At 31.9% G+C, this 25104-nt stretch overlaps 1 protein-coding gene across 7 annotated transcripts in view; it reads left to right on the top strand.

The window, feature by feature from the left end:
• Positions 1-940: 940 nt before the first annotated feature.
• LOC127726313 (inositol polyphosphate-4-phosphatase type I A-like) overlaps positions 941-25104 on the top strand; it is a 71239-nt gene continuing 47075 nt past the window's right edge. For 5 of the 7 annotated variants that reach the window (XM_052233635.1, XM_052233637.1, XM_052233632.1 and 2 more), the window contains exons 1-10: positions 941-1032; positions 4284-4444; positions 5557-5621; positions 7156-7191; positions 9249-9330; positions 9710-9919; positions 11129-11173; positions 12104-12225; positions 13398-13514; positions 15171-15250. In XM_052233635.1, coding sequence (XP_052089595.1) covers positions 4330-4444; positions 5557-5621; positions 7156-7191; positions 9249-9330; positions 9710-9919; positions 11129-11173; positions 12104-12225; positions 13398-13514; positions 15171-15250 — 872 coding nt within the window. In that variant the 5' untranslated portion in view covers positions 941-1032; positions 4284-4329. The remainder of the gene's footprint in view (positions 1033-4283; positions 4445-5556; positions 5622-7155; positions 7192-9248; positions 9331-9709; positions 9920-11128; positions 11174-12103; positions 12226-13397; positions 13515-15170; positions 15251-25104) is intronic. The other 2 variants (XM_052233638.1, XM_052233634.1) reach the window with 1 other exon arrangement.

Below are 25104 nucleotides of genomic sequence, written 5' to 3'. Positions count from 1 at the left end.
CCTTGTTCTCATGAGACAACATTTGGTTTTCCTAAGAAAGGCAATTATAGGTCATGCAGCAATTCATATATACCAAGTATCTTAACTAGATATTAATGGGTTTTTTTGTCATTTTTTAATCACATGAAAAGTCTTGCATGAGACTAAGTATTCTCAATTCGACAAAAACAATGTAGTAACCTATATGTAAATGTCTAAGTCCCAGCCTCTATCGCTCCACTGGCCGCTTCCTATGGTCATAGGTTTGTTTCCTACTCTATGTATAATCATTTGTGAACTTTTGTCACAGTATCTATATTTTTTTTTATAAAAGTGTTTCAGCAAATGAAATTGTTTATACTACTGCGGGGTGTCGCACGATCGGCTAATTGTTCTTATCTAATAATCTGAAAAAATATTCAACCACAGTATTCCTGTATTACTAATTATTAAAATAACTATTATATACGAGTGTCTGGAGGGGGTCTTTCATATCTGTACTGTATTCTTTAATTTTTTATGTTATTTTTCTCTACTCTTTATTCGTTTTGCCCATGTTTCTCTGTTCTTTATATTTTAACACCCAATTATTCTCCATTCTTTTTTTATTGACCTATTTCTCTCTATTCTTTATTGTTTGACCTATTTTTCTGTAGATTTGTCCATTGCTCGGTACTCACGGTAACTTATGAAATCCCATCCAGACCCTCATATATGTCAAGCTGAAATCGCTTAAAAATTTAAGACAAATGAATAAATTTTTCATATGCTCATTATTTAACAATAACTGTCCATCGACGAACTATATTACGTATTGCAAAACGAGTATTATTGGTAATAAATATTTCTAGTTTTGGTCCTTTGTGGTGCGTTGTTGTTGAAATGTATTAAATTGTATTAGTAATATCTTGAAAGGTTCATATCGGTATCAATCTACAGATAGATAACTTTTGAAATAAAATCTGCCAGCTGATTCAGACGACATAAGGAAGAAAAGTGGTTTACATGAATAATTTTGACATGGTTTAACCAACTTAATTTAGTCGAAGACAGGTGAATAAGTATGACTGTAAAGACAAGTTTAATTATCCAAAGTTTTCACCCCTATCAGTAATTAGTCACTGTCCAGGTACAAATCATACCTGACAAGTGTCACATAACAGGTTGGGGAACGTCCTCATTAATACATTATTGGGGGTTATATCCAAAATCGAGAAGTCTAGTCAATCGAGACCTGGTTAATTCGGCACTCTAGGTGTCAACATATATTTGTTACCAATTAAACAGAGTTCAAATGGAATTTTGTTATAAACAATATGCCATAATATCTGTTTCTATTGGAACTTGTATTATAAAGGAACTTCTATTTCATGAAATAAACCTCCTCTGTGCTGTGGTAGCGTGTTGTTCCCCTCTAGTGCGGGAGGTCCTGGGTTGGTACCCCCGGCTGTATCAAACAAAAGACTTTATAAGTGGTATTTGCTGCTTCTCCGCCAAGCACACAGCACTAAGGAGTAAGAACTAAGACTGGTCAGCTCGGAGTCGGAATAATGGGTAAGGTTACATGTCTTCCAGCGGACTGTTACCTTGTGAATTAGCACATTAAAAATCCAGCTCAGCATGTCAGTCTAGTACAAAGCAGGCAGGGTTAATATTCATATTACATTAACATGTTCTCGTCCTGAATATGCACATTAATTTGCCGCTGGATGTTAAGCAGCCATCCATCATCATCATTTCATGACAACTGCACATTACTAGTATTTAACATACAAAATTGGTGCCAAGGTTAACGTATGATTCTTTTATACAAGTAGACCATGTAGACAGGTAATGCAGAAAAAACCCAATTTAAATTATAATGATTAAATTTGTTTTTATCGTCATCTGTGGATTAAACAACAGCTTGGCCATTAATGGCTTCTTTGTTTTATTTAAGTTTTTTTTTAATTTTAAAACATAAAAAACTACCTGAAAATTGTTAAAAGAATAAACGGATTATTTTTTTGTAACTGATATAAGTTCATTAGTTAATAAATTGTGTTAATTTCACGGAAAAATGAAATTGGCAGCAATTTGGAAAATTTTCTGTTTTCTGTTTCTTACTTACCTTTGGAGTCAGAAATTGATGTCTTTCCATCTCTTAAGCCTGTGTCTTATTATTAAAGAAAATATAACCCAAATTGGCCGTCCTAAAACAAATACGTTGAAAATAATGAGATATTGTCTGTTAGTTTTTCTTCTGTTTTCACAGATAAACTAAGATTATGTATAGTCTACCGAAGTAAAAGAATTAATACGTATCTCAAAGTTAAAAAAATATTTCAAATCTAACATTCTGTCACTCCTTATGAAACCCTGTTTGAACTAAATTCTGAAAGAAAGACATTTTTTGACATTGTAGTTTTTTGGTCTTACACATGGATATCAACATGTATGCACAGTGAACCAAATGTACACACACATGTGTGTTTGTTTGAAAAAACAATGGTGAATTTACCTGTAAAGTTGACTGAATTAATAATTCTCTTTAAGTTAAATATTTGACATTTCAACTTAACTGAAACAATAAGGTATGGTAATGTTATACATATATTTGCATAACCTTGAACCAAGATGACTGGAAAAAATCATGCATTGTTGATATTTAATATTTTTGTGATGAAGGACTCCTGTAAAAGCATTGAATACAAATATTACATGTACAATGGAAACATAAAAGTCTTGTCCTTTGAACTTAAAGCAATCTCTATAGATCTGACTAAATATGCATTTTAATCACTCTTATTGAAAGTATTTTCATAATCACATGAAGTGTGACTTATTTGTGTTCCAAAAAAAATAATCATTGACTCAATTAGCACTCAAAAACTGCACTGAAATAGGCCTAGTTTTTTTGTTTTTTTTAAATAAAAGAAGAAAAATATGATGTATTCGCAAGTTCATGATTTACCATTTAAATAATTATCCATTAGTTTAGGCTTCTTTTTTACAATTTGAGTCTCTTCCGTAGAACCTGTATGGAATTAATGAGGCACAATTTATAGTTATATTCATTGAGTTTAATAAATGTATGTATTTAGTTTAATTAATAATCATACACAGATTGCAAACCAATTTCCTTTTATTTTAGATTATGAAGAAATTTACATTGAGATAACTTTGATTATAACTTTTTTTAAATACAATAACCATGATAAAGAAAAAGGTATTGCAAGGGAATTCAACATTAGATTTGACATTTGAATCCTGTCTTGATTCAGTATTTATGCATATTTTGGCTAGCCCTAGCCTTTATGAAGTAGAAATTTATTTCTGTGTTGGTATTATTCCGTTACAGCAGTAAAAATATCTACCAAAATATTAGAGTAACTCATGGAATAATATAGTATGTCACAGAGTAATTGCAAAGCCTAATTTCAGTCCTGGAACTGTTTTAAAAAGGATGAAATATGTTTACCTAAATGTTTTACATGTATCTGTAGTATAAAATATATTTAGTAAAAAGGTAATTAACTATTTTAATTATGTTCACTTGTAAATAACAGCATATGGTGCTAAATATATATATTTTAGTACAAATCAGTTTGTTCTTGAATAGTGTCAACGAAGGAATGTAGCTCGTAAATTTCTATCAGCATGATCAGAATCGCTTCGTCAGAAATTTCGACAGATCAAAGTGGCACATTTGCTTATTACAGCATATTAAGTGGCACATATTTGACACAGGCCAGTTCATAAAAACCTCATCACATTTATAATTTAAATCCAGCATAGGTTCCATAGAAGTTAAGAAAGAAATTTCAACTTCTTTGTTGAAAAAAATTGATGCAACGAGTGACGACCTGGGGTTTGAAGGCTTGGTAATCTAATTCAGTACGTTTAATCAAAACAATTCTTATGTTAGAACTTCTACAAAGTATACACAGTTGTCATTTATTACATACAACTTGCTTTGATTTTATTTGATAGGACTTTTTGAAGGAAACCAACTCGTTTCAGTTGATCAAAAAATGACCAAAAATATGCCCAAATATGGTAGTCACATGACTTCCATTGTTGTCTTTAGAAATGGGGTCAAACCGGGGTCTGCTTTCCGACTTTACACAATGTATGTAATCACCAGACACGGATGGTTTTTATGGTACACCTAAAGTAGAGACCATACATATATCCACAGGGATGTGAGGCTACAAAAGAAAACTCGTTAATATGGAAATTCCATATAGTTTTTTTTAAGGGTAATGAAACTAATATTTGTATCATGTTGGATTTTTTTATGTATTACCAAATTTATTTTTTAGAACAGGCATTATCTGATAGAAATAAGATTATGTCCCCCAGATCACCATGAGGTTTAACAGTAAAGAATTAACACATATAGTGGAACAGGGTGTGGTTGATAAAGAAGGAATACTGTCCATGAAATATAAACCAGAGGGAAGAATATTTAAGAAAGAAGAAAGTAAGAATGATTATGTTAGAGTTTTGAATGCCAACTTTTCTACCTGTATGAGATTGGTAATTTCAAAAGAGAATGATTGCTACTTTGTGATTATTTTGATATATATGTCCATATATCCTATTAACTATAGAATATGTCTGTCAAAACACTTAGGAAAATTATTTTACAGGACAATTTGACATGTAAATTTTTGTTTAAAAGATTTGATATAGGTTCAAATGCTTTTTTAAATGTCTGACACTAAATATGAAAAGTTATAATATATATGTAAATAGCAAGTTTAGTGAAGTTATTTATGGCAGTAACTCTAAGTCTGAAGATTTTGGGAGTTACAAATCATAAAAATTGTAAGTTTCACAGGAAAACAATAGTATTTTAAAAAGATTCTATTAAATTTCCTAGCATGCAAATTAAATTCCACAGATATATATTCATTTTTATCTTCTGCTTCTTTCAAAATAGAACTGACATTGTAAGTTTTATTGTGATGTCATGCAAATGTACGGCCCCTGTTTCAGTTAGAACATGACAGCTTTGTTTTTGAAACTAAAAACATGATTTTTTTCTAAAATTGAAAAATATGAGAGGAATTTGTTTTAACTAAAAATGGTTCAAATGTGATCAAAAGAATACTGTAAATTCAGAAATTATTGCATGCATTTATTATTGCGATTTTTGAAGAGTGGACAAAAATGCGAGACCAATTATTGGGATTTCGGGAAAATCTGCATACTGATGTATGTATCCGTTATCAGAATGCGAGTTCTAATTATTGTGGTACTCATCTAATCGCATCATTCGCAAAAATAAAAACCTTGCAATAATTTCTGAATTTACAGTACCTTAAAAACTTATGAATCGAAAAAATGTGCATTTCTCTATCACTTGTATCTATTCTTGCTATAACAATTTTCATACGATAGTAATCCTTGAATTATTTTAAGCAGTATTCTTGGTATTCATAGTATGCAAATGCCTTCTTTTAATATGCTATTTTTTAAAATTCTAACGTGTGAACATAAATAACTTTATACATGTTGATGATAACAACAGCTGTATATATGATACATTATATGTTTAGGTATAAGCAGGATATCTGTTTATATTTATAGCATACATAACCAGACATTGTAAACTAAAAGGAAACCTGTTGTTTTATTACAAGAACAAAGAATCGGTAAGTATTTATGTGTATTTCCTCTGTATGTATATTTAGCTTGCATCGGTATATATTTTAAGTAGAATATTATATGTTTCAAAGTCTGGTATTGGTCAGATGTTATCCTTTCAAATGGACATGGGAGGGCCGAAGGGACTTACAAAATCCTGTCCACAACAAACATACTTTCTCTAGTAACTTTGACTACACAAGATACACTCAAGATATCCATATCTGTTGATGGGTTGTTGTCTCATTGATGTGTACCCTAAAATACTTCTCATTTTATTCATATTCAACCATAAATGGCCTATGCCCCTTGTCAACAAATAAAATTTCCCTTCGTATCCACCCACATTTATTTTAAATGAATATATAAGACATTTGTACAAAGCCATACTAAGCATTCTGTAAAAGTAAAGACTAATTGGCTTGGAGTCAGAATATGTTTGTGTGAGGTGTTTTAAATCATCAGACAAAATCCCTACACACACTTGACATAGACTAAAAATATCTAGGTTAGCATGCTGCCTTTTACAGTGTAAAATATCTAGGATAGCATGCTGCCTTTTACAGTGTAAAATATCTAGGTTAGCATGCTGCCTTTTACAGTGTAAACTATCTAGGTTAGCATGCTGCCTTTGACAGAGTAAAATATCTATGTTAGCATGCTGCCTTTGACAGTGTACAATATCTAGGTTAGCATGCTGCCTTTGACAGTGTACAATATCTAGGTTAGCATGCTGCCTTTGACAGTGTACAATATCTAGGTTAGCATGCTGCCTTTTACAGAGTAAAATATCTAGGTTAGCATGCTGCCTTTGACAGTGTACAATATCTAGGTTAGCATGCTGCCTTTTACAGAGTAAAATATCTAGGTTAGCATGTAGTTCTAATACAAAGCAGATTTAATACTTATTTCATTGTAGCATGTTATCATGATATCATCCTACCAATGTATTCAATATTTGCCAGAGGAAGTCAATAATATATCAATTTGAAACTTCAATAACAAAATGTTTGTTATACTGTGGATTCATTTATTTTTGTGGGTACCAATTGTCGTTGATTGAGGAAAACTTGCATTTTCATGAATATATAATTTTGTGGTTTTGCCAAAGTCTGCATACAGGCTATAGAAAATTTGTTATTCATTGCACATTATAATTACATTGTTCACCTTTACCCACGGAATCAACGAAATATTGGTATCCCACGAATATTACTGAATCCACAGTAGTACAATTTCTTTATTTAGTGGTCACCTAATAAATTAGTCACAGTTGTATTGCCAAACAATGTTTCAAAAAAACTCTTTTTTTTATGGAACAACAACAATTCATGAATTGTTTTAACTGAATTTAATTGTGATTAACAGTGCTGCTGATACATCTGTGTAGGTACCAGCAACCCCTGTTACTTTGTTATCAGTCATTTATTCTTTGGACATTCTGTACATGATCACAACTGGTTTTTTCATTTTCAAAATTGATACAAATTTTACAGATAAACTAAGATTAGATTGTTTTTTATTTGATTTTAACAATTTCAGAAAAACAATCGAAAGTCGAGCTCAGCACCATATTTGGTAATTTTATTGTTTGATGCTTACAATTGCTTTATAGATTTAGTTTTGAAATTTTAGCACATAAAAGTTTTATTGGACCATAAAATGACTTTTTAAGTAAATTATACACATCAGACTAATGTCACTATGTATAAATATTATTTGATAACTAGCTGAGAATGATGATTGAAGCACCACATACATCCTTGAAGAACAACAACTATCTGAGTCATGAGCTTCTTCTTGGCTGTATTGTCTTGGTTCAAATATTCATCTTTAGATTTAGAAATTTCTTTTATAGTTTCTTAGAACCACCAGCTTAAATTTATCTCTGTCCATTTAATCTTATAACTAATAGAAAAAATTAATGTTCTCTGAAAAAATTGAGGAAAAGTTCTTTGAATAATTTATTGTTACTGTGAACATACTTAAGCACTTATTTTGTTAATGGTAAATTAGACACAAATTCTCAATACATTAGACAGATGGTGTCCTAATTCTTTAATAATTTGTTGCTTGCTGCTTTGTTTTATTTTAATCTCTTTTTTTCTACCAATGTTTTTATCAATGAACCAATGAACTTTAAAAATATCCTAAATTGAAGAAACATAACACATTGGCCAAAAGCTTGATTGATTGTTGGTGTTTAACACATTGGCCAAAAGCTTGATTGATTGTTGGTGTTTAACACATTGGCCAAAACAAAGACTAAAATTAAAACATGAAAAATAGGAAACAGAATATAATACACAAAACTATTTGGAAAACAGTTTACTAAAAAAACAACATGTTCAGCATACATGACAAATTCTGAATAAATTAATTGCCTGTTTTTTAACTTCTTTTCTTCTGCATCTGCCTTCTTGAAATATTTTATTTTTTTGTTGCAATAATCTGGTGTGAAGTTTCTCATAACCATTCTTGATCTATATAATAATTTTGCTAGGTTTTAATTTGAGTTAGTTTTTCACAGCAATTATATTTTCAGCACTAACCTTTAAAACAAAGCACAATCCACATGAACTACATGTACATGTATATATTTCATTGCACTGTTTGCACTTTGCAAAAATAAGTCTACATGAAGTTCAGATGAATATTTCATTATTTGCTACAGCACTGATTTCATCTTTTGGACTTGTTGGAGTGCCTCAGCAAAATAACCACTATCAATCTCATGTTTTAGGCCTAGATGCCTTAATGTTATTGCGAACCAAATGAAACTTTTCCACAGAGTCATCTCCTAATGGTCAATCTATTTAAACTGTCATTGACTGTTGTCAGTTCTATTGTCCCATTAAATAAATACAATAGCTATTGTTCTCTGTGTAGTTTATTTACTGGGACCTTTAAATTTCTTCTAAGAGAAATCCATCACTCTGATTAATTTACCTGAGTAAAAAAATTATCTTCTAAGTTGATGAAAATACAAGTTTCAACTCACAAAACTGCATGTGATGTTGTATTTATTTAATATCAATAATATATTTTCAATCTGTTCAATATTAACACTAATTTAATCATAAAAAGTTGATTTCTGACATAATTTTTAGCATTGTTCCTATTGAAATTTGCATTTTTGTGTTTTTGTTTAGTTAAAGAATACATTTAAGAAGGACTTAATTTAAACATCGACATTTTCCCGTTTTTATTTTGTCAAACACACAAAAAAAAAAATTTCAATAGGAACAATGTTGAAAATTTTGTCAGAAATCAACTTTTAACACAAAAAATTCAGATTATATGTCAATGTGATATTGACCATTGTCTCTTGTTTTTGCCCACATGAAACAGCCTATATGAGGAACATGGATTATTATTTTACAAAAAAACATGTGTATTAGGCTAATCTTTGTTATATATTTATACTGGAAGAATAATATACAAGATTGACTAATCATGCTAATACACTAATTTTTTTCATTTTTATTTTTAAACAAGTTCTGACAACTAAGTCCAATGGACTACATTACTGAAATGAACAGCCCAAATATGCACTTAAAGCCTGTTATGATACTTAGTCTAATAATTTTTTATTTTTCTTAAATGGGTATGAAAATGTGTATTATATTTTCCAGAGAACAGAGCCACTAGGAGTGTTAGTATTAGAGAGATGCACAATAGAACTAGATGATGAAATAGATAATGCATTTATTATAGGTAAATATTGTTAAGATAATCGGGTAATAATATAGAGGGTAATAGAACACAACAGCTGGTGTTAGTGATTCATAGCCCTATTGAAATAGAAGGTAATGAGAACACACACAAATATCAACAGCTGATTGTCATTCTTATTTTGACTCTTGATTTTAGGGCCCATTTATCTAGACTCTGGAGAAAGTAGAAATTTTCATGTCATTTGGAGGCTCATTCTTGTATTTTTTTGTGATGTGTTACAATATTTTAATATGACTTACATGGTACACAATAAGATATTTATATACACATGCATATCTTGTAAAAGTTTCAAAACTTTTTCTGTATTTCTTTGAGTGTGTTTAGTTTCTGTATTAATGAGAGAAAAAATGTTTTGCAGTTTTTGAAGGAGATGAACCTACCTACCATTTTGCCACAAGAACAGAAGCAGAAAGAGATGAATGGATTCAGGCACTTCACCTCTCTAGTTACGAATGTCTTAAGATGCAGCTACAGAGTCTACGGGAACAGATCCAGGCCAAGACAGGACGTGACCCAGTATCACAACCTCCACCTACAGAGACAGGGATGGCATTCGAAACACAGTCTGGTGCGAATATACAGGATACTATTGTCAAAAATAAATACTGATTCTATTGGTAATCTTTTGTCATGTCAGGTGTAGGATTGGATTGTGGTCCCAGGTCATGCACTTTATTACCAATATTGTTTATGCTTGCTTGGTCTTGGGCTGAAGATTGTCTTATTTCATGATCCTGTTTGTTTAGCTGAGATGTGACAAAGTCAAAGTAGAAATATAATATGTTGAATGCTGTCCTGGCATCAATATCACCTTTCTTCAGACAAAATCTTTTTAATGATAACATTACCAAATTAAACTTAGATTATGCACAGTAGGGTTAATAGGTTAAGGTTCAAGACAGCTATCGATAAACTGAATTTTTGTTGCAAAATCATTGGTTTCGAGATGCCATTTGCAGAATCTTATGTGCAACTTTTACAAAAAATTGGGGGAAGAAGACCAATATTGATTTTGGTGGTCAATATGTCAAAGGTCACAGCAGCTATATATATTAATATACTGAAATTTGGTCAATTTTAAGCTATCCATCATATATTGTCAATAGAATATAAAGTGTTCATCGTAATAAACACATAAATTTGTTTTTTCTTTTGCTACAAGTAGATGAAGATAACACCACAGCTTATGCACCCATGGCACCTCTGATATTTTATTATTTGTATTATAACCCTTTTTTTTTTAATTATGTCTCCCTGTTTTCCCCCAAAAAATGTGAACCTTTTCCATTTGTAAAATTTAATGAAAAACAAGAATGATGAATGTATGATGATAAATTGATAACCATTATAGAAAATGTGATTCTAATGGTTTAGTGCTGCAGTTCTCTGAACATGGAAGGTTTTTCTAGATATTATTTTCTCTGTTTTAAGATCCCCGTTTATCAGGTTTTTATTTGCATTTTTTTTTTTTTTTTCAAATTTAACAGTTTCACCTTAAATACTAACTGCTAAACAAGGTGTAAATTTGCAACTGTAAAAAATCAATATGTTCTATCCTTGATGAAATTAACATTTGTTAAAGTTATAAGATTATAATTTAGCTTGTCGAGACGTTTTCTTGCCTGCTCCATAATGCTTCTGCCTCCTTCTTTATTTAAGCACTAGTGTATGTCACAAAAAGATGCATGTTTCTTTATTTAAGCACTAGTGTATGTCACAAAAAGATGCATGTACCATAATATGGACCAGTTAAAAGATTTTTTTTCTTGTTTCGTAGGAAATGCAAACACTAATGATGAGCCAGCTATGGAAATTTGCCTAGGTAAGTATAAAAACTTTTTATGAATATTAAAATTTATTTATAATAGAAATTAGGAAAAATGATGGAATAAAGTCTTAAGAGTTGTATTTATACTGGAGATGTTATTTATAAATACCATTTTAGACTCAAAATTTAGAACAGTACTTTTGGTTTCTTTTTATATGTGTTGGTCCTAATCTGACTAAAACTATCTGACTATCTGACATAACATTTTCAGTAGTATTTTTTTTTCATATGAATTAATCAAATAACTTTACTTTTAAATATACCTGGCCTTGCAGTCATTAAAATTGGAGTATGATTATCATTCTCAGACTCAGAATTCATCTAATCAAAATATTGGATTTGGTGGTTTGAGCACAAATTTTGTACTCAGAGTATTTAGTAAAGTTTTATGCCCTGAAACGTTTTACACACCACTGCAAAAAATAAAAGAAGAATGTGTCTGAGGATATGAATGCCCCCACTCAAGCTTTGCAATTTTAAATAGTTGAAAAGGTGCTTAACTCTAGAACAATAAAAGGCTAACTGCCCAATTCGAACTCTGTCTGCTAGATTTGGTTCTTAGCATTGTGTATGGGTTTCATAAAATTTGGATGAGGAAAACTTAGGTGCGGAAACGAAAATGGGACGGAAAGACGGACAGACAGATGGACAGTCAAGGGTAACACTTATTGCCCCTGTTGCCTACGGTGGAGGCATAAAAAAGCTATATCAGTGCAAAATATAAAGATGGGGACAAATATAAAGATTATTCAGTTTCTTTCATAGCTATTTTCCATCTGCAATTTTCCCAGAATTAAGTGGCAGTTTTTGAAACTATTTTCCTTGTATCATGTAAAATTATAAGGTCATCTTATACATATTAAACAAATCTGCCTTCAATCTGAAATAAAACTGTTTAGATTATTTTATTTTCTATTTTGATAGCTTGTGAAGATCTGCCTAATGACAGTTCAGCTAACCCTCCTAATCCATTTATTGTAATCTATACCATTAATCCACCCCAACAACAGACATGGGTCCAACACAGTCATACTGAAGTTGTTGAGGTAAGTCTACTATGTAACCCACCCCAGCAACAAACATGGGTCCAACACAGTCATACTGAAGTAGTTGAGGTAAGTCTACACCATAAACCATCCACAGCAACAGAGATTGGTCCATCACAGTCATATTGAAGTAGTTAAGGTAAGTCTACACCATAAACCATCCACAGCAACAGACATTGGTCCATCACAGTCATATTGAAGTTATTGAGGCCAGTTTATACTATTAATCCACCCCAGCAACAGACATTTGTCCATCACAGTCATACTGAAGTAGTTAAGGTAAGTCTACACCATAAACCATCCACATCAACAGACATGGGTCCATCACAGTCATACTGAAGTTATTGAGGCCAGTTTATACAAGGTATGTCTACACCATAAACCATCCACAGCAACAAACATGGGTCCATCACAGTCATACTGAAGTTGTTTAGGTAAGTCTACACCAGCAACAGACATTGGTTCAACAGTCATACTGAAGTTGTTGAGGTAAGTCTACACCATAAACAATCCACAGGTACAGACATGGGTCCAACACAGTCATACTAAAGTTGTTGAGGTAAGTCTACACCATAAATCCATCTACAACAACAGACATGGGTCCAACATAGTCATACTGAAGTTGTTGAGGTAAGTCTACACCATAAACCATCCACAGCAACAGAGATGGATCTAAAACAGTCCAACAAAAGTTTCTGAGGTAAGTCTTCACCATAAACCCACCACAAACATGAGTCTAACACAGTCAAGCTGATGTTATGAGGTTAGTCTATGACATAAACCCATCTACAACAACAGACATGAGTTTACACCATACTCACCATAGCAACAGACAGAATAAAAACACTCTTATTAAAGTTGTTGGCATTTAAGCACATATTTACTCATTAAAAACCATAAAACCTTAGATTAAATACACTAGATACATGTATAAAAGATGCATTAGGTCATCTTGTGTTTAAAGTCCACTATTGAGATTTTGGCAAATGGCTGGTATGAGAATGTTGTACAAAATTGTAAAAAATCAAATAAAGCAATGCTTTAAACAATCATCTTTTTTCAATTAATGTAAACACTACAGTTCAAAATATGTGGAATTAAATCTCATACTTTGAAATTCATGGATTTCTATATTTGACATATATGCAGATATTTTGCATATTTGATTTCAGAAAACAAATTCCCCCCAGTTTTTGAAGACAATAGGGTTTGGTGATTCCACTGGGATTGACACAAACACCAGGATAAAGTTAACAGTCTACCATGTCAAGGAAAGAATGACAGGAACAGTTAGTACTTAGACAGTAATACCATCGATCAAACCTTTCCTACTTACTGAGATTTGTAATTGGGTTACATTCTTTGGGAAATGTATGCAGAATAAAATGTTTAGGACTATTTAACAATTAAGAAAACTTTCTGGTACAGTTCCTGTAACTTAAAAGTTAACAATACAGATGATGATCAAATCATATATTGACAATGCCAGAACGATTAATGTACCCTTCCAAAACCCTATATAGACCCTAAGTGAATGACTTACGAAGAAACCATAAACGCTCTTTCAGCGTACATTGTATGGTTTAGTGTACATTGTTTCATTTAGCGTATAGGGTTTACATATAAATGAATCAACTGTTTTCTGTTATAATCTGCAGAATAATTAGTGATTTAACTTTATACAACCAATAACCGAAAGTAACGATAAATGATACCATAGATCATAACCTAAGTGAAACGCTGAATGATACAATTAATTATACATTAAATGAAACTCTAAACGATGCCATATACCATACTATAAACAATACCTTATATTACGGATTACAAATGTGTCGAGTTTTGTGATTGGATAACAACACAGATATGTTTTTATATATTCAGGAAACTGCCGGGGTATATTCGACGTTTTTATCCCCAATTGGAATCTCAAAAAACGTCATCATAACACCTGTTACTATGTGACGTAGTCAAAAGCTATACAGAACACTAAAGAATGTCAGAGGCTCACAGAGGGGAAATAATGACGTGCATCCGTCAATAATACATTTTTAATACAAAACCACGCAATTTACACTTCAAATACCTAAATTTAATATTTTGAAGTGTTATTATAAGTTATTACATACACGAAGAAAATTATTTTTACAGCAAATTACAAAATCCTTCTCGTATGCGGAACATATCAGGTTGGGTTTTTCAATATATGTGTTGTAAAAAAACAAAGCAACACACACATAAAAACACAAAACATGAAATCTAAAAACTTTATTGAAAACATTTTCTTAATGGAAAAAAAATTGTCAAGATAAAAAAAGGGCAATTAAATGGATTATTAAGAAATAATAAACATGTAATGAATATACATGCTGCATTGTGAATGTTTAACAAATACCTGCACTGGAAAAAAACATCAAGACAGGGGTAATCCATAATATATGTGTAATTCAGGTCTCAGACAGGGTATATACTGTGACATTCCCTTCGCCTTCGGCTCAGGGGATATAAACTCTAAGCTGGGAATGTCACAGTATATACCCTGTCTGAGACCTGAATAACATATAATACCATACGCTAATAGATACCATATACCCTAAGTAGACAGATGATGACTGGATGTTGAGCTAACACTATACAAATGCTGTACTGATGATACCCAATGGCAATATGAACGCTATACATACCATGCATGAATGGAAAAAGGTGTTAATTTTTACGTTACAGGGACTGTATAGTAGTTACCTTAAAGCACTTTTGATAGTATTCATAAGACTGACATCTTCAACAAGGGTTAGATTAATTTTCTAATTTTTTTTAAATTTTGTAATGAGTTCCTTATTAAAAAAGGGATAATCTTATACTATGAAAACAAACAACTATCTTTTCTCATAGTGTGAGAAAATCTGACAGTGAGAATAATGAAATCTTTGACTTTATTTTTACAGATGTCCCAAATGGGTCAGGTAATATTTACTGTACAGGACGTTCTTACATCTCATCAAATGGAGCTATCATTACCATTACAGTAAGTGTAATGAAACATCCAAAAGTTTTAATATTTATATCTTATCAATGTTACAAGTCTGGTCAACAACATCATAGGATTCAGACCCCAATTTACCAACATTTCTGTTTGTGGTGGTATGAAACAACACTTTCTTTTTGATTAATGATCAGTATAATGTAGTATCTTATAGAAAATGTGGTTTTAATTTGGTTATGTTTTAATAAGCTTAAAATAATATCAAACAAAATTTTCAAGGTGTTAAATAGAGAGTTATCAGAGTTGCTTCCCTTTGCCCAGTGATGTTCAAACTATGTCAATTTATTGTTTCCCAAACTTTGTTAAACCACAAACTGAATTTTGGAATGATAGTTCTAGAAATAAAACCCAATTTGCTTAGTTGACAGTTTTTTTGGTTATATTGAGGTGAAAACTTAGAGCTTCTCTCCTGTACCAAGAATTTTTTTATGTATATATTACCAGTAATTGTTTTTATCCTGTCATTTCAAATTCAATTTTTATTTTTTTAGTTTTGCTAGATAGTGATGTTTGCAAGTAAAGACACATTGAATAAATATTTATGAAAATAGAATACTTTGGTATCTATTTAGAAGGTATTGGTTGTGGTTGATAAACCATGGACATCATATGGCTAGGAATTAGTATATTAACGCTGATGTAAACTTAAAGCTTAAATAAACTGACTCCCTCAATACTGATCATGAAGTAACTGATAGGGATACAGAAGATGGCAAACAAGACTTAAATTTCAGCTTATCCATTAATGCTATAACTTTTTGTATGGCTGTATTGAATAAACTACTAAATGTATGTCAATGGAAGTCATAGGGAAGAGGAAGAAATCTGTTATGGTATTTTAATCTTTAATATTTATTAAGTAAGATAAAAGGACATTGTAAGTTCAAAATATTACAGTAACATAATAATGTGTCAAGTTTTTAAAATATTCTGAATACATCTAGGGTAAACTATTCCTGGGGTAGAAAAAGTTTGTAAACAGTTATTTATAATTATGACCATATCATTGATAATTTATGTCAACACTATTGGGTTGATGATACCCTCAGGGAGGACACCTCCACCAGCAGTGGGTACAAAAGATCATTATGACACATTTAATTCATTCATAATATAAATACTACTTAAATCAGAGGATTCATTCTTCAGTACTTAAATAAAGGAACCCTTTTGTCTGAAGAATGTTGAATAGGTCTTATGACACATAGATATTAAAGGGTACTTCTTACAAAAGTTATATATTTCTTAAGATAAACTATGATAAATATCCTTTTTCACTTCTTTCATACAATTTACTCACAAGAGTAAAGAATAGAAAAACCTAAAGGTCTTTGGTTTTCTCCAGTGATCTTGTGCAATTTTTGTGTTCTTCAATCTTTTATCTTTAACATTATAAAGGAAGTATTGTAGGTATTATATAGGCATGCAAACTTGTGAAATAAAAGGTAGTTTTTACATTTAACAAGACTGTTGTTATCAATTAAAAAAGAGATATTTTATATTTTCCATTTTGTCATAACACAGATTATTTCCTTGGTCTAATAACACTTGTGTCTTAAGAGGTAATGACACACAGTTCTACCTAAATGTATCAAATTTCTGAACGTCTTGATTAATCATAGAAGTCAAAACAATTGGTCATGATGAGCAAATGATATTAATGCCTATATAGAGTTCGTCATGTTGGCTCATCATTCTTAAAATACTACTTCACTATTATACGTTCTGGTTTGTAGTAAGAACTTTTATGAAGGTATTACCGTATTTAGAATCGGAAAACTATTAAAATTGCTTCTCCCTGTCATTCAAAGATGTTTTTTTTGGGGCCAAATTAACCATTCAGTGAAATTGATGTGTAATGTAAATGGTAAAAATCGTTTGCACTGTGCAATGAATATATAAGATTTTCCTGCACTGTGCAATGAATATATAAGATTTTCCTAGATTTACTATGCACTGCAAGAGATTTGTTTATATGTAGCTGTTTTTTAAAAATCTAAACACACACAAATTACGTTTTGTAGTTTATTTATATGATGATAGAAAATATTTATGAATAAAAGGAAAACCAGGAATTATCTGAATGAGACAGTAACCCATCAACACATAAATTAAAAGACATCTAAAGGTCAACATGCAGTCTTTGAACAATGGACATTTTCTTTGCAATATGTCAAGCTCTAAATAGCCTTAATAGAATAAAGTTTAGAAAAGTTGTCAATAAATTTAACAGAAAATATCATAGAACTGCCATCAAACTCACTGATAGCTCTGCTCGAGGGATGTTTTAGTTGAGGGTTGATACAGTGTGTGATGTCTAAAAAGTCATATCATATACACTATATTATATCCTTGGTAGTAAATACAAGTAAATGGCAATTGTGCTGTTTCAGCCATCTGCGATTATATTGTTATCAGTCAAGGTTTCAAAGGCTTTATCAAAACCATAATCCGCATAATGTCACGTCATGTGAAAAACATCCACCTGAGGTAAATAATAAAGTGTGTATGAATTGCAGAGCTCTTGTGATTATATTGGTGTCTCGGGTTGATACAAGTGTGATATTGAAAAGGATCAGCTATTAGAAGAAAAATTACTTCAATAATATAAATCACAGAAAGTGATATTATACTGTTGATCAAGCAGTCAATCAAGCTACTAATATTTAAGTATTGATGAAGTATTGGAGCCCAGGGGTTACCACAGGCTATTTAAGGCTGGTGCTAGTCCACCCTTGAAATGTTAGCCCCACTATTGGATTTCCAGCACTAATCTTGATTTTCTCATCATAAACCTTAAGTTTTTAGAATATATAAAATAAGTTTGAACAATATTTCTTAATTATTATAGTTTTAAAAGACTTTAATTAAATTTTATTTTGTTTGTCATAAAAGTCAGATACATAAGCATGACATATACCTAGCTGTATTCAAGAGTTGCAAAATGCATAAAATTTATAAATATTTTTCTACATTTAAAGTTATCTTATAAATTCCACCCTTGAATTTTTTTCTATGGTGAACCCTGGACATGCTGGGGTCTTTACCAATATATTTCCTGGCAATGACATATATAATGAAACATGTACTAATACTGCTAAGACTGTGAAACAGGGTAGAAAACTTTAGATGCTGTTTATTAAGATACTATAACATTACTGTTAAACCATTCTTATTGTTATTTACCTTATGTCATGAAGTTAGATACAGGATAAGAGTGATCACTTCCTGTTGATGGTGATTCAGGATATAAGTTATTTATCATGAACTACTGTCACACAAAACATACAAAAAGGTAGGTATTATCTTATATATTACAAACATTGATTTGTACTTACTTCAGTTTTGTTTTTTCAAAAATGTTATTTATTAATAAATGTAATTTAATTAGTGAAGCATGAAGAACTATGCCTTTTTTAATTTTTAATTCGTAATTTGGTTTAATTCAAGTTTTAATATAAAAAAGGTTGAATTGAACTGTAACTTTGGTTGGCCGTGTAGTTCATCTACTGTATCACTAGCCTGTCAACACTGAGGTTGTGAGTTCATACCCAACTCATGGCGGTTGTGTTCGACTCCAATCTTTATTGACTTGGGTTGCCAGTTTTCCTTCCAAAATTAATAGTTCTCTCTGTTTACTCCAGTTATCTTCAACGATAAAAACTGGCATCCATGATATAGCTGAGAGTGCTGAAAGTGACATTAAACACAAAAAATCAATCAATCAAACCGAACCACCATAAGGTATTTTCTTAATCAAAAAATTTTTTACATAAAACAGGGCCTTTGAATCTGCTATAATTTTTATTATCCTTGGACCATATATTTAATTACTGTTTATTCTTGAATGTCTGTATCATGTGAATTAATTTCTTCATCAAATTAGAGAAAATCATTGATTATTTTAATATTAGTTATATGTAGAAAGTGAACAGATGGTTGTTATGGTAACCTAAAGCCATTTATAGAATCTTGATTCCATCATTCTGAAAGTAAAAGTATATTAAATATTGATTAATGCTGCTTATAATTAAAAGAATAATGTTTGATGACCATGTCTTCTTGTCACATTCTTTTCGTGTATTTGCTGATGAATCAATTGATATTTTGTTGTTGTCATATATACATGTAACAGGAAACCAGCTTTACTTAAAAGAATTCATTATGACATACCTATCTTGACCTTTTATTTTTAATACACTTTGGGTAAATTTTAATTTGTCAAAGTTTCTTCTAACAGATTTTTGATGTATGTATGCTCAATAATAATGAGATATTATATGATATTTCAGTGGTGCTGTACGATTTTTGTAAGTGAACCCATCAGTTGGTATTTTTCTGTACATAATAGTGTGATGTTTCAGAGATTTTATTAACTACCTTCTATTTTATAACATCCTATAGTAGTTTTAAGATGCTTTACTTTGTTATTCTGCTATACATATATAGGACTTTGAGTAAACACACATTTTGTTCAAATGCACATCTTTTCTATCAAGATCTGTTTTACACACTAAGATGAAGAGGTATTTTTTAATTGAATATAACATGACTTATGGTGACCTATAATTGCTTTTATCTTCGTCATTTGATCTTTTGTGGATAGTTGTCTCATTGGCAATTGTACAACATCTCCTTATATCAAGTTCACAATGGTTAGATTGTTTATAGATTATACTTGAAATTTTTTTTATTAAAGATACTTGGCTTATGATTTAGTATGTCAGAGGTACATTTCATCTACAAATGAATCATCAGTGGTGCTCTAATAGAAATAGTTGGAAAGCCAAATCCATTACAAAGTCAAAAGGCATTGCAGTCAGAAAAAAGTAAACAAAGAACACTTGAAAAATAAAAAATAAAATAAATGGTCAATCCAAGGATGATGAATGATTGGCGTTTTACATCCAGTGGCAAATCTTACATGCTTTGTACTAGACCTACACTCAGATCTGGATTTCAACATGCTAGTTCACAGGGTAACTGTCCAAAGGAAGACTTGTCTCCTTATCTGGACACATTATTCTAACTCCAAGCCAACCAGTCTTTACTCTTACTTCTAAATGCTGCATGGTTGGTTTGACCCAGAAGGGGAATGAACCCATGATCTCCTGCACTGCAGGGTAGCATGCTAACCCCAAGAAGGTCCAAAGTCAAGATGCAAATCAATTGGCACAAATGATAGTTTATATCAAGGTTGATGTAATGATTGCATATTTTCAGTCTATAGCTAGATCACTACTGTACTTTTTCCCTCAGAATGTAAGCTCTAATGTCTCAATGAAGACATAAATAAAACAACAATCAATCAAAATAAAATAAGGAGCACAGATATCTTTACAAGCTAGAAGTCTATAGGGTCTCTTAAGGAGCACAGATATCTTTACAAGCTAGAAGTGTATAGGGTCTCTTAAGGAGCACAGATATCTTTACAAGCTAGAAGTGTATAGGGTCTCTTAAGGAGCACAGATATCTTTACAAGCTAGAAGTCTATAGGGTCTCTTAAGGAGCACAGATATCTTTACAAGCTAGAAGTCTATAGGGTCTCTTAAGGAGCACAGATATCTTTACAAGCTAGAAGTCTATAGGGTCTCTTAAGGAGCACAGATATCTTTACAAGCTAGAAGTCTATAGGGTCTCTTAAGGAGCACAGATATCTTTACAAGCTAGAAGTGTATAGGGTCTCTTAAGGAGCACAGATATCTTTACAAGTTAGAAGTGTATAGGGTCTCTTAAGGAGCACAGATATCTTTACAAGCTAGAAGTCTATAGGGTCTCTTAAGGAGCACAGATATCTTTACAAGCTAGAAGTCTATAGGGTCTCTTAAGGAGCACAGATATCTTTACAAGCTAGAAGTCTATAGGGTCTCTTAAGGAGCACAGATATCTTTACAAGCTAGAAGTCTATAGGGTCTCTTAAGGAGCACAGATATCTTTACAAGCTAGAAGTCTATAGGGTCTCTTAAGGAGCACAGATATCTTTACAAGCTAGAAGTCTATAGGGTCTCTTAAGGAGCACAGATATCTTTACAAGCTAGAAGTGTATAGGGTCTCTTAAGGAGCACAGATATATTTACAAGCTAGAAGTGTAAAGGGCCTCTTTTTGACAGCTAATTTCAATAGAAAAAGGGTTAGTAACTAAATTGTAAGTTTCTTTGATAATCTGCATAAACTAAAGCTTTCTATTTAGGCAAATGAAATGCCAACGAAAACAATATGTTTAATATGAAAATAAGAAGATGTGGTATGATTGCCAAGAAAATGACTATTAACTAGAGACCATAGGATGTGGATGTATACAACTATAAGTCACAGGGTGGCCTTCAATAATGAGTAAAACTATAAGTCACAGGGTGGCCATCAATAAATGAGTAAAACTATAAGTCACAGGGTGGCCTTCAATGAATGAGTAAAACTATAAGTCACAGGGTGGCCTTCAATAAATGAGTAAAACTAGAAGTCACAGGGTGGCCTTCAATAAATGAGTAAAACTAGAAGTCACAGGGTGGCCTTCAATGAAAGAGTAAAACTAGTAGTCGCAGGATGGCCTTCAATGAATGAGTAAAACTATAAGTCACAGGGTGGCCTTCAATGAATGAGTAAAACTATAAGTCACAGGGTGGCCTTCAATGAATGAGTAAAACTATAAGTCACAGGGTGGCCTTCAATGAATGAGTAAAACTATAAGTCACAGGGTGGCCTTCAATAAATGAGTAAAACTATAAGTCACAGGGTGGCCTTCAATGAATGAGTAAAACTATAAGTCACAGGGTGGCCTTCAATGAATGAGTAAAACTATAAGTCACAGGGTGGCCTTCAATAAATGAGTAAAACTAGAAGTCACAGGGTGGCCTTCAATAAATGAGTAAAACTATTAGTCACAGGGTGGCCTTCAATGAATGAGTAAAACTATAAGTCACAGGGTGGCCATCAATAAATGAGTAAAACTATGAGTCACAGGGTGGCCTTCAATAAATGAGTAAAACTATAAGTCACAGGGTGGCCTTTGATAAATGAGTAAAACTATAAGTCACAGGGTAGCCTTCAATAATGAGTAAAACTATAAGTCACAGGGTGGCCTTCAATAAATGAGTAAAACTATAAGTCACAGTGTGGCCTTCAATAATGAGTAAAACTATAAGTCACAGGGTGACCTTCAATAAATGAGTAAAACTATAAGTCACAGGGTGGCCTTCAATAAATGAGTAAAACTATAAGTCACAGGGTGGCCTTTGATAAATGAGTAAAACTATAAGTCACAGGGTAGCCTTCAATAATGAGTAAAACTATAAGTCACAGGGTGGCCTTCAACAATGAGTAAAACTATAAGTCACAGGGTGGCCTTCAATAATTGAGTAAAACTATAAGTCACAGTGTGGCCTTCAATAATGAGTAAAACTATAAGTCACAGGGTGGCCTTCAATAATGAGTAAAACTATTAGTCACAGGGCGGCATTCAATGAATGAGTAAAACTATATGTCACAGGGTGGCCTGCAATGAATGAGTAAAACTATAAGTCACAGGGTGGCCTTCAATAAATGAGTAAAATTATAAGTCACAGGGTGGCCTTCAATAAATGAGTAAAATTATAAGTCACAGGGTGGCCTTCAATAAATGAGTAAAACTATAATTCACAGGGTGGCCTTCAATGAATGAGTAAAACTAGAAGTCACAGGGTGGCCTTCAATAAATGAGTAAAACTATAAGTCACAGGGTGGCCTTTGATAAATGAGTAAAACTATAAGTCACAGGGTGGCCTTTGATAAATGAGTAAAACTATAAGTCACAGGGTGGCCTTCAATAATGAGTAAAACTATAAGTCACAGGGTGGCCTTCAACAATGAGTAAAACTATAAGTCACAGGGTGGCCTTCAATAAATGAGTAAAACTATAAGTCACAGTGTGGCCTTCAATAATGAGTAAAACTATAAGTCACAGGGTGGCCTTCAATAATGAGTAAAACTTTAAGTCACAGGATGGCCTTCAATAATGAGTAAAACTATTAGTCACAGGGTGGCATTCAATGAATGAGTAAAACTATAAGTCACAGGGTGGCCTTTGATAAATGAGTATCACTATAAGTCACAGGGTGGCCTTCAATGAATGAGTTAAACCAAAACCATATAGAAGGCTATAAAAGGCCACTGAAATGACAAAATGTTAAACAATTCAACTGAGAAAACCAATAGCCTGATTTATGTTAGACAACAACTAATGACATCCCTGAATTCAAGCTATTGAATTGGGACAGGCACATACATTTTTTTGTAAATGTATCACTCAACTTTTGATTCAAGCCTCCAAATACCCTGAGACACATCTTGTGAAAACTAAAAAAAAATATTTGGAAAGGGCTTTACCCATCAGAGTGCAAAACAAAACAAAGACACAGAGTACCAATCAATTAGTAATAAGCAGTTACTGAAAGCTAGTTTAAAGACATCATAAACAGTTTGACAAAATCTTGACCTTGTGCAATGCCAAAATACAAGCATTGACGTGATGTAGGATCATTAGGGTTCATAATTGTATAGCAATATTTATAGCAAAGTATATTGTGATTTTGATTGTAAAAATCAAAAAAAATCTTTCAATAAGGCATTATTTATGATTAGGACTTGTACAGATAGAAAGCTATTATTGTAAGTTGATAATGACTAAAAATTGTGCTTTTATCAGTTAAGGAAGGTAGATTAGAACCCTGCCCCCCTGGATGTTAAGTGAGCAACAATCATATTCTTCATATACAGGAAGTTTTAAGGTTTAAGTAAAACTGGTACTGTCCTTGTTAGTACTATGTATTGAAGTGAATACTGCTTTTTTAAATATGATAGTCACATTTATATGAAGTTTTAAAGTCAAAATATTATCAATTTCAAGATGTCTGGTAACAAGCTTGCATGCATTTGAATTTTTTTACATTTTGTGACAACATTCGAGATATTTCTGTCTGTGACAATACTTGAGATATCTCTGTCTGAGCCTATACTTGAGATATCTCTGTCGGAGCCTATACTTGAGATATCTCTGTCTGAGTCTATACTTGAGATATCTCTATCTGAGCCTATACTTGAGATATCTAAAAAAAAAAAACATCCAAGACTATGCTGTTATACTTGAGTATTGGTAAAAGTGTTTGTTGGACTTGCCACTATTTATGTTGGTTTTTTTATTTCTTACAAAGTAACTTGACTTTTAGACAATTAATTGACCATGGTGAGAAATCTGCCTATAGTCTAGAGAACTGATCATTTCATATGTTGACTTAACATAGGGAAAAACATCAAAATCTTAACATAGATTTGCAGTATATTTAATTAATAAAAACACTTAACACAGTTTAACAGAATAATTTATTAATATGAAGACTTAACATAGATTACAGCTCTTCTATAAAAGCATGCAAAGCAAACTTTGATCAACTTGCTTGCTAGGTTTGCTTGGATGTTTGCAAACAATAGGTAGGCAGAGTTTCAGTCTGTTTTGTATATACTGGAATTTGATTAGACAATAAAAATTGACATGCAGTGAAGTTAATGTTTATTGTCCAATCAAATTCCAGTGTATAGTAAACAGACTACCTACCTTTTGTTTACAAACATCCAAACAAACATAGCAAGCAAGTTGATCAAAGGTTTGCTTTGCATGCTTTTATAGAAGAGCTGTAAGAGAATATATAATTTGAATTTTTTGATTGTTTGTTTGTTTGTGTGTTGGTGTTTAACCCAACTTTCTGCTTCCTTGGCTTTATCATGGGGACCATTTTGAATTGATGAAGGCAGCCAGATAGAAACACTTGTGAATTCATTTATTTTCGTGGGTACCAATTTTCATG

The sequence above is a fragment of the Mytilus californianus genome, unplaced genomic scaffold (assembly GCF_021869535.1).
Source record: "Mytilus californianus isolate M0D057914Y unplaced genomic scaffold, xbMytCali1.0.p SCAF_17, whole genome shotgun sequence".
Lineage (NCBI taxonomy): Eukaryota > Metazoa > Mollusca > Bivalvia > Mytilida > Mytilidae > Mytilus > Mytilus californianus.
This window is presented reverse-complemented; position numbering and strand designations above follow the sequence as displayed.